Source organism: Oryx dammah, unplaced genomic scaffold, assembly GCF_014754425.2.
Source record: "Oryx dammah isolate SB20612 unplaced genomic scaffold, SCBI_Odam_1.1 HiC_scaffold_13, whole genome shotgun sequence".
NCBI lineage: Eukaryota > Metazoa > Chordata > Mammalia > Artiodactyla > Bovidae > Oryx > Oryx dammah.
In genome coordinates, this window is record NW_024070197.1 from 781456 (window position 1) to 792411 (window position 10956).

The 10956-nt window shown below is 44.8% G+C and overlaps 1 protein-coding gene across 1 annotated transcript; it reads left to right on the forward strand.

Annotated features, from left to right (window-relative positions):
* Nucleotides 1-1597: 1597 nt before the first annotated feature.
* On the forward strand, nt 1598-9676 carry LOC120871810 (zinc finger protein 211-like). Its single transcript, XM_040251773.1, has 3 exons — nt 1598-2470; nt 3629-3755; nt 7191-9676. Exons 1-3 carry the CDS (start codon nt 2438-2440, stop codon nt 8657-8659), a joined length of 1629 nt encoding a protein of 542 aa, XP_040107707.1. The 5' UTR covers nt 1598-2437; the 3' UTR covers nt 8660-9676.
* The last annotated feature ends 1280 nt before the right edge of the window (nt 9677-10956 follow it).

A 10956-nucleotide genomic window follows, 5' to 3' on the forward strand; every position in this document is an offset into this window, starting at 1 on the left:
CTTTGTGTGTACCCCTCAAACCAGTTTCTACCTGCCATTTAAATTCATCCTCAACGTTAAAATTACTGATGTAAGAGCATATTCCACTTTTTAAAATATCTAATTTTATTTATTTTTGATGGTGCTGGGTCTTCATTGTTGCACAGGCTCTTTTCTAGTTGTGGAGGGTGAGGGGTACTTTCTAGTTGTGGTGCACGGCTGTCTCATTGCAGTGTGCTAGAGCAGGGCTCTAGGGCACTCGGGCTTCAACCGTGTTTGCATATGCGCTTAGTAGTTTTGGTTCCCAGGCTCTAGACCATAGGCTCAATAGTTGTGACCTGTGGTATTTCCTGGACCAAGGGTTGACCGCTTGTCTCCTGCATTGGTAGGTGCAGTCTTTACCACTGAGCCACGAGGGAAGCCCGTTACATTTGTGATGACTATTTTCAAGTGTTTACATAAATGGAATGACTGTCGGGTCCTACCCCTTTGTGAGATCATCCATCATATCATGTATTGTGTGTGTGTGTGTGTGTTTGTGACATCATGGCATCTGGAGTGTGAGCAGTTCACGAAACAGAGTGTCCCAGTCCCAGGCTCTGCGTGGTGGCCTGGCTGGAGGCACAGCGGGACAGATAGAAAAGGTGCGGCAGCCTGAACCCTGTGCAGTAGAGTTTGCTTGCTCGCTCCTGGCCCTTGAGCCTGGCAGAGTGAGGTGTGCTTTATCAGCTGCTGGTTTCCAGCGAGCAGGTTCACACACACCCCAGCCAAGGAGAAGACATGCTCTGGTTCCACTGACTCCATGCCCCAACATGTTGCTGGATCTGGTGCAGTCAAGACCAGGGTAAGGACTTGATTTTGGGGTGCAAAGGCAAGTCCCAGGGCAGAACCCAGGTTGGGCTGTGGTGGCCATTGTTGGCAGTTACAGCCCACATTTCTGACAGCTGCTTAGCCACAGTTTACCCACCCCAGCATACCTACAGAGAAACCACCCTGGCCCTGCCTCCTCCCTGTGGAACTGTGCCAGGCAGGACAGGAGTGGCAGAAACTGGAGACACTGATCAGCTGTGAGAGACAAAGGGGTCTAGTCTTAGAGTCAGGATAACATTAATAATCGCTCAGCCTGAATAGCAAAGAAAGAGCCCAAAGACAAGGACAAAGACATCACAAGGTCCAGGAGAGATACATCACCGTGGCCAGACACAGCAGGCAGGCTGTGGCGGTAGGCTTTTTTTTTTTTAAACTGGAGAGGATAGGGAGGTTACTTGCTTTAGAGGGAATTGAGGTGAGGTTGGCTCGTCAGTTGACAGGGAAACCAGGAAAAAAGCAGGCCACTCATAGTCTCTGAGAAACTCACTGTGAAGTAGTTACTATCTAATGACAAAAGCAAGGACTATCTGGGGCTAGAGCAAGAAGGTAGCTATTGGCAGATGAGGCGTTACTATTAAGTGAAAGTTCAGGCAGGTGAGTAGGGTATAGGTGAATCAGACTGGTGGGGCAGGGGATGTACAAAGAGGAAGAATACAGCCATTTTGGGTGTCCTGATTATCCATCATTGTTTCTCACTTAGTTGCACACCATCACTGACTATGCAGGCAAGGCAGCCTTTTCTGGGGGACCAAAATAAGTGTTTTCTGTCTTGTTCAGCTGTAGCAGGCCTGCCCAGTATCAACTTTCCACATTCCCAATCAGAATCCTGTAGTCTTTTTTTCTTTTCCCTGACCATAATTTACAGATGACTTGAGCACTTCAGGCTGCATGCATTTCAAGAGCAATAAGATAATGTTTTCTTACTTCCAGTTACCAACGGATGTCAGCTAGATTATCCCTACACTTCAGTGATCAGTATCATTAAAGACAAATTCTCTGAAGCACCCTCCCCCTATTTCGTCAACGACTCCCCATCTCTTTAATGAGGACGGAGGCCCCCGACACGTGACTTCCCAGAGCTCCTCGCGGTGCTGCTTGGCTTTCCTCCTTGCGTTTCCAGTGTGGCGCCATTCCTTGAGGCCTGGGCACTACATTACCCAGAAGAACTTGCGCTAAGGTGAGGTAGCTGCTAAGTCGCTTCAGTCGTGTCCGACCCTGTGCGACCCCACAGACGGCAGCCCACCAGGCTCGCCCGTCCCTGGGATCCTCCAGGCAAGAACCCTGGCGTGGGTTGAGCCCTTGAAAATTCAGAAGATGCTCATCTCCTGGAGGCCGTACGTCCGGCAGTGTGACTTCCGGCGCGTTTATTTCGACGTTTTGTTTGTTGTTGAGCCCGTGGGGCTGGTGATAAGCTCGCGAGTGAGGAGTGTGCTGGGCGGTGAGGGGTCTAAGGCGGAAGCGGAGTCTCCGTGCACACGGCGCGGGGCCTGTTCTTAGGGTCGGGGAGGTCACCTTCCGCGGGGAGTTTTGGTCCCGAAACCGACCTGGTCGCTCCACTTGGGAAGCTCCGCTCCGCGCACAGGCTCGGATGGCGGCGGCTTCGCTGCCGGCGCCACCTCAGGTAAACGTTTCGCCCTGGCCCCTTCCCCGTCAGAATATGAATGCCCCGTGCGAGCGCCTGCTCAGGTCGCTTTCTCTCGGGGCCCTCTTCCACGACAGGCCTGAAGGCCTCTTGCAGGCCTTCCCGGGGGGTGTCCTTATTTCCGAGGGTGTGTAATGTGTGAGTGAGGCTTGGAGATGCATCTGAAGCAGGAATGTTGGCGAACCTGAGGTCCGTCCAGCTTCTGTGAGGAACAGCGTTTGCGGGCAGGCTTCACCTGGAGTGGCAAATGAGAGGTGGGAATTTCCCGCTTAGACCTTCTGGAAGCGGTGAAGACTTTGGAGCACAGGAGGGACGTCATCTGAATTTAGGTTTTTTAAAATTAGGCTTCAAAACTGTTTAGTGAAAGAAAAGTCTGTTGGTTTGTGATTCTTAATTTGAGGCAGAGGGAATTTCTGGCTTTTCCTTGCTCACAACTCATAAAGAGGTAGTACTGAGGATGGAGTCACGGAGACTAAGCTTAGCCAGCCGCCGTGCCATTACCAGGGCTCTGGTCCTAGGCAGAAGTCCTGGGAAAGTTTGAGCCCCTGGAACATCACCCAGGTCACCTTCCTCCATGGTCTGCCCATTCCCATAAATTCCCAGGACTGCAGAAGCACTTTTGGTAAATGGAGGTTGTCCCTGTCCCTCAATTATTCTCAAGCCCATGCACCCATTCTTTGTATTTGAGAAGGGTCTTGAGGCTCTTCACTTGCCATTCACCCAGACCCTTGGTTTGGGAAGGAAAACCCCATGTTCAGGGTCCTGAATGCAGGCTGGGGTCTGCTGAGGAGGTTCCTATTTTCCATCATCAATGGAAGGAAGTGTGGAACTGGTCACTTTCAATGTGAGGCTGAACTGGTTTAAGTAAGTGCAGGTTTTTGTTTGTTTTTGTTTTTTTTTTTCTCCTGGTGGGAATAAACATAGGGAAGAGCAGGATTTTGGCTTGAAAGGACTACCTGTGTTTTCTGGAGCCAATGGGAGGGTCAGATCAAAGGAGGGAGGTTTTTTTTTAACTCCATGTTTCAGGAGGCCCCATCTGACTGGGCAGTGGGGGAGATGTGCGAAGAAGTTGGATGGTGGTTTTTTGGGAGTGAGTTTTATTTGTCCCCATTGTTTTATTTGTCCCTATTGTACCAGGGCAGTGTGACCTTTGAGGATGTGGCCGTGTACTTCTCCTGGAATGAATGGTGTCTTCTCGACGAGGTTCAAATACGCCTGTACCTTGATGTCATGCTGGAGAACTTTGCGCTTGTGTGCATGCTGGGTAAGGCCTGCACACCCATCTCACTCCCCTGAGCCAGGCTCTGCCTTTTCCCTTTTCCCTTGGGGCAGGTATGTTCTTCTCACAAGTGAACCATGGGTACTGCTTCTTCAAAATGCTGAGTTATGTCCTGTGGTTAGTATAGCTAGGAAGAGCGCAACCTCAGTGCCAGAACACCTGTATCCCCAGATTTGCCCCTGAGGATTCAGGGTCAGTAGTCTTTTTGTTTTTCTAATTGTATTAAAATATTCTGTTCAGTTCTCAACTTTATGTTAATTTTTGCTGCACAGCATAGCTACTAAGTGTTTTTAATACACACACACAGACATATATATATATATATACACACACACACACACACACACCTTATTCGTTTCCCTTACAGTTTATCACAGGTACTGAATATAGTTTCCTGTAATATGACATCATGCCAGGTTTACTAGTTGGCATCTGCTAACCCTATACTCCCAATCCTTTCCTTACTTACTTCCCTCTCACTTGGCAGACACAAGTTTGTTCTCTATTCCTGAGTCTGTTTCTGTTTCCTGTATGTTTATATGTAGATATATACTGTCATATTTCAGATTCCATAAAGAAGTGAAATCAAATGGTATTTGTCTCTTTCTGACTTACATCATTTGAAAATATTTTCTCCCAGTTTTTAGGTTGTCTTTTGTTGCTTTTGTTTTGTTTTTAGAATATATATATATATATTTTTTTAATTTTTTGGATGCGTTGGGTCTTTTTTGCTGGGAGGGTTTTCTCTAGTTTGGTGAGCAAGGTTTACAGGTTGGTTTCAGTACTTGTGGCCTGAGGGTTTAGTTGCCCTGTGGCATGTGGAATCTTCCTGGATCAGGGATCTTATAGATTCTTAACCACTGGACTGCCAGGGAATTCTTGATGTGGATTCTGTTTATTGGTTTTTGAATGTTACATTATCCTTGTGTACCTTGCAATAATCCCAGTTGATCATGGTATATAATTTTTTTTTTTTACAGTTTTTGATTCAATTTACTGATATTTCATAGCATGTAGATCTTTTAGTTGAGGCATGTGAACTCTTAGATGCAGCATGTGATATCTAGTTCCCTGACCAGGGGTGGAATCTGGGCCCCTTGCTTTGAGAGTTAGGAGTCTTAGCCAATGGACCACCAAGGATGTCCCTCCTCTTTCATTTTTTCCCCTTTTCTTTCATTTTTGATATTATTAATTTGTGTACTGCCTCATTTTCACACTGACTAGAATCCTTTTTATATTATTGGCCATTTTAAATAACAAGGTTTTTTGGAACTTTGTTGATTTTTCTATATAGTAGTTTCATAAGGTAAAAGCACAGATAATTGATTTTAGGTCTCCTTTTGCAATATGTTCATTCAGTGCTATAAATTGCCTTACAAACACTGCTTTCACTTATTTTGATAAATGTTGTGTTTATTTGAAAATACTTAAAAAGTTTTCTCCAATTCAGTTCAGTTGCTCAGTCATGTCCGACTCTTTGCGACCCCATAAATCACAGCACACCAGGCCTCCCTGTCCATCACCAACTCCCAGAGTTTACCCAAACTCACGTCCATTGAGGTGGTGATGCCATCCAACCATCTCATCCTCTGTTGTCCCCTTCTCCTCCTGCCATCAATCTTTCCCAGCATCAGGGTCTTTTCAAATGAGTCAGCTCTTCACATGAGGTGGCCAAAGTACTGGAGTTTCAGCTTCAGCATCATTCCTTCCAAAGAAATCCCAGGGCTGATCTCCTTCAGAATGGACTGGTTGGATCTCCTTGCAGTCCAAGGGACTCTCAAGAGTCTTCTCCAACACCACAGTTCAAAAGCATCAATTCTTCAGTGCTCAGCTTTCTTTATAGTCCAACTCTCTCATCCATACATGATCACTGGAAAAACCATAGTCTTGACTAGATGGTCCTTAGTTGACAAAGTAATGTCTCTGCTTTTGAATATGCTATCTAGATTGATCATAACTTCCCTTCCAAGGAGTAAGCGTCTTTTAATTTCATGGCTGCAGTCACCATCTGCAGTGATTTTGGAAAAATAAAGTCAGCCACTGTTGCCACTGTTTCCCAATCTGTTTGCCATGAAGTGATAGGACCAGGTGCAGTGATCTTAGTTTTCTGAATGTTGAGCTTTAAGCCCTCTCCTCTTTTACTTTCATCAAGAGGCTCTTTAGTTCTTCTTTGCTTTCTGCCATAAGGGTGGTGTCATCTGCATATCTGAGGTTATTGATATTTCTTCCAGCATTCTTGATTCCAGCTTGTGCTTCTTCCAGCCCAGTGTTTCTCATGATGTACTCTGCATAAAAGTTAAATAAGCAGGGTGACAATATACAGCCTTGAAGTACTCCTTTTCCTATTTGGAACCAGTCTGTTGTTCCATGTCCAGTTCTAATTAAAAGTTTTCTTAAGATTTCTTTTTTGGACTTCTTCTTTGACCCATGTTTTATTTGAAAGTGTATAGTTTAACTCAAAATTTGGGGATTTTTTTCAGCTATCTTTGGGTTACTTTTTTTTTTTTTGAAAGTCACTCAGTCATGTCCAACTCTTTGCAACCCCATGGACTGTAGTCCATGGAATTCTCCAGGCCAGAATACTGGAGTGGGTAGCCTTTCCCTTTTCCAGGGGATCTTCCCAACTGTGTTACTGATTTTTGTTATAATTCTGCTCTGCTCTGAGAAAAGACATTGTATGATTTCAGTTGTTTCAAATTTGTTAAGGTATGTTTTCTGACCTAGGATGTGGTCTATCTTGTGAATGTTATATGTCAGCATGAATAGACTATTGTTCTGATTTTGGATGGAGTATACTAGTAGTCTTTACGTGTCCTTACATCCAGTTGATTGATGATGGTACTTTTTAGTTCAACAGCATCTTTACAGATTTTCTGTTTGCTGAATCTTCTCATTTCTGGTAGAGCAGTGTTGAATGAAGTCTCCAACTATTATAGTCTCCAACTATTATATCTGTTTCTACTTGTAGGTCTGTTTTGCTTCACATTTAAATATTATATTGTTAGGCACATAAATGTTAAGGATTATTTTGAAATCTGAAAAACTGACCCCTTTATCATTGTGTTATTCTCTTTATCCCTGATGACTTTGTTTATGTTAAGTCAGCTTTGATATTAATATAGTAACTATTTCTTTTTTTTTTTATCTTTTCCTCTTTTTTTGGCTGTGAGACATGTGGGATCTTAGTTCCGTGGCCAGGGATTGAACTTGGACTCCCTGCGTTGGCAGTGCAGTGTCTTAACCACTTGGCTGTGGGAGCCACATCCAATCCTTGTGTCCTGGGCATAGTGAGACCAGCTGCTTCTTCAGTTTAATCCCAGTTCACGTCCTGAACAAGATTCCATGGACTGCCTCTTTCATGTATCAGATGTACAGTTGTGATGTCATTCCCTCCAATAAAGTCAACCTGTTTGTTTTCAGGTTCTTGTGGAGTCCAGGATGCAGAGACATGTTCTGAACAGAATGTATCTGCAGAGGGAGCATCACAGATTAGGACTCCCAGGGCAGAATTGTCTCCTGAGAATACCCAGCCCTGTAAGATATGTGTCCCAGTCTTGAGAGACATTTTACATTTAGCTGAAGAGCAAGGAACAAATAGGGAGCAGAAAGAATACACGTGTGGGGCATGTGGGAAACAATTCTATTTTACTGCCAATGTTCAGCAGCACATTGGAGTGAAATCCTGCCAGTGTCATATGAGAAGACCTGCATATTTGAAAAGCTGTATGATCCATGCAGCAGGGAATCTGTCTACCAACCTGGAGATTGGAAATGACTTCCTGGCCAACATGAGAGTTCGGAAACAAGCCACTAATACCAGGATGCCACGAAACAACTGTAAGAAGTATGATGCTGTTTTTCACAGTGGAAAAAGTCATCAGAGCTGGGGAGAAGGCAAGATGGTCTCCAACCCCACAGACATACTTGTTCAGGATGAAGAAGCCCTCACTGGTGAAGGATTTTGTGAGTTCAGCAAATGTAGGGAAGCCTGCACCCAAAGAAATAGCCTTATTCAGCACGAGGAAGTTCATGCCAGAGAAAGGTCTTATGAATGCAGCCATTCTGGAAAATTTTTTGCCCACAAATCTGGCTTCCTTGCAGGTCAGAGATTTAGCTCTGGAGGAACGCTATATGCTTGTCCTGAATGTGGAAAGTCATTTAGCCAAAGGAGGTACCTCAGAATCCATAGAAAAATCCACACTGGAGAAAAGCCTTATAAATGCAAAGAATGTGGTAAATCTTTCATCCAAAAGGGGAGGTTAATTGACCATCAGAGAGTTCACACTGGCGAACGGCCTTATGAGTGCAGTGAATGTGGAAAGTCTTTTGTTGCTCTGCGTGGCCTCCAGTATCATCAGAGAGTTCACAGTGGCGAGAGGCCCTATGGGTGCGGTGAATGCGGGAAATCTTTTATCGCTAAATCTGACCTCCATTATCATCAGCGAGTTCATTCTGGAGAAAGGCCTTATGAGTGCAGTGAATGTGGGAAATGTTACATTGATAAGAGAGGTCTTCAGTATCATCAGAGAGTTCACAGCGGAGAAAGGCCCTATGAGTGCAGCGAATGTGGGAAGTGTTTTATTTTTTCAAGTGGTCTCCGGTACCATCAGAGAGTTCACAGCGGAGAAAGGCCCTATCAGTGCAGTGAATGTGGGAAATCTTTCATTGTTAAGAGAGGCCTCCAGAATCATCAGAGTGTTCACAGTGGAGAAAGACCTTATGAGTGCCTTGAATGTGGAAAATGTTTTATTGATAGGTCACGTCTTCATCGGCATCAGAGAGTTCACAGTGGAGAAAAGCCTTATGAGTGCAGAGAATGTGGGAAATGTTTTACTGATAAGTCAGGCCTTCATCGTCATCAGAGAGTTCACACTTCTGAAAGGGCTTAAATGTTGGTAATCCTGTAGCCAGAGACAGCTTCTACATATCCATAGGAAAATCCACACTGAAGAAAAGTCCTACGAGTGCAGTGAATATAATAAATCTTTTTTCCAAAACTGGAACATAATTGTACATCATAGAGTTCACGGTGGAGAAAGGCCTTACGCCTGCACTGAATGTTGGAAATCCTTTAGCTGAAGGAAGTACCTCAGTACCCATAGCAAAATCCATAGTGGGGAAAAGCCTTATCAGTACAAGACATGTGATGTCTTTTACCTATAAGTACTGTGTCATTGGACATCAGAGAATTCATACTTCCAGTTCAGTTCAGTTCAGTCGCTCAGTCGTGTCCGACTCATTGCAACTCTATGAATTGCAGCATGCCGGGCCTCCCTGTCCATCACCATCTCCTGGAGTTCACTCAGACTCACGTCCATCGAGTCCGGGGTGTCATCCAGCTATCTCATCCTCTGTCATCCCTTCTCCTCCTGCCCCCAGTCCCTCCCAGCATCAGAGTCTTTTCCAATGAATCAACTCTTTGCATGAGGTGGCCAAAGTACTGAAGTTTCAGCTTTAGCATCATTCCTTCCAAAGACCACCCAGGGCTGATCTCCTTTAGAATGGACTGGTTGGACCTCCTTGCAGTCCAAGGGACTCTCAAGAGTCTTCTCCAACATCACAGTTCAAAAACATCAATTCTTCGGCTCTCAGCTTTCTTCACAGTCCCAACTCTCACATCCATACATGACCACTGGAAAAACCATAGCCTTGACTAGATGGACCTTTGTTGGCAAAGTAATGTCTCTGCTTTTCAATATGCTATCTAGGTTGGTCATAACTTTTCTTCCAAGGAGTAAGCGTCTTTTAATTTTATGGCTGCAGTCACCATCTGCAGTGATTTTGGAGCCCCCAGAAATAAAGTCTGTCACTGTTTCCACTGTTTCCCCATCTATTTCCCATGAAGTGATGGGACCAGGTGCAGTGATCTTCGTTTTCTGAATGTTGAGCTTTTAGGCAACTTTTTCCACTCTCCTCTTTCACTTTCATCAAGAGGCTTTTGAGTTCCTCTTCACTTTCTGCCATAAGGTTGGTGTCATCTGCATATCTGAGGTTATTGATATTTCTCCCGGCAATCTTGATTCCAGCTTTTGTTTCTTCCAGCCCAGCGTTTTAAGTTGAATAAGCAGGGTGACAATATACAGCCTTGACGTACTCGTTTTCCTATTTGGAACCAGTCTGTTGTTCTATGTCCAGTTCGAACTGTTGCTTCCTGACCTGCATATAGGTTTCTCAAGAGGCAGGTCAGGTGGTCTGGTATTCCCGTCTCTTTCAGAATTTTCTACAGTTTATTGTGATCCACACAGTCAAAGGCTTTAGAAAGGCCTTATTAGTATAATGTATGTGGTGAGTCTTATATATTCTGTCTGGCTTCCATTATCATCAGGGCAGTCACAGAAGAGAAACACTGTATATGCACTGTGAATATAGGACATCCTTTAACCAAACCCACCAACTGAGTTCCTTTAGGAAAATCCACACTAGAGAAAACCCTTATGAGTGCAAGGAATGTGGTCAATCATTTTCCTGAAAGTGCCACTTGATTAGCCATCAAGTAGCTCACACTGAAGAAAGGGCTTTATGAGTATCACTATATGGCTGGCAGTGACATTGAGGGATTTGAGGTAGTAAGAAGGTGGGACGTACCTACGCAGCAAACAGACACTTTCTAGAAGAAACTGAAGCACAGAGATGCTGTATCATGTTTGTGATCTCTTCTCAATGGATACAGATCTGGGATTTAATTCCAGGTTACCTGTTTCAAGATTTAGGGAGTCTGGTCATTTTACTCCCTCCTGCTCCCTCTAGGTTTGGAGACTGAGAGAACACCTTGTCCATCCTGACATTTCTGCACCCCTCATCACCTGCTTGATGAGCCCTGCTTATACCCTAGCCTCACGCTGATTACCTTTTTTCTGAAAACCAACATTGATGACTTTCCTGTAGATTGTTCCATTTAGCTACTCAACCAAACCAGTGGTGTGATTCAGTTTTTATTATTACTATTTGAGAAAGAAGGGGCGTCCATCTCAGAGAGGTAGAGGGCTTTTCATAAGGGCTCTCTCTTGCCAGACCTTTCGTGAGAGTGGTTCCTCTTCACTGCGCATATACGCTGGCGGCTCTTCTGCTGCGTAGAGCAGGGGCTCTCCTGTGTTTGACCATGAACTATGCATACCTGCATCACCACCAGGAGCTCCAGCCTCATCCCCACCTATGCACAATTCTTGCAAACACTCTCCCCTCGGGA

Coding starts and splice junctions, on each gene's coding strand:
- LOC120871810 (XM_040251773.1), top strand. CDS start 2,438: ATGGCGGCGGCTTCGCTGCCGGCGCCACCTCAG. Junction 2,471..3,628: donor CGCTGCCGGCGCCACCTCAG/GTAAACGTTTCG, acceptor CTATTGTACCAG/GGCAGTGTGACCTTTGAGGA. Junction 3,756..7,190: donor TGCGCTTGTGTGCATGCTGG/GTAAGGCCTGCA, acceptor GTTTGTTTTCAG/GTTCTTGTGGAGTCCAGGAT.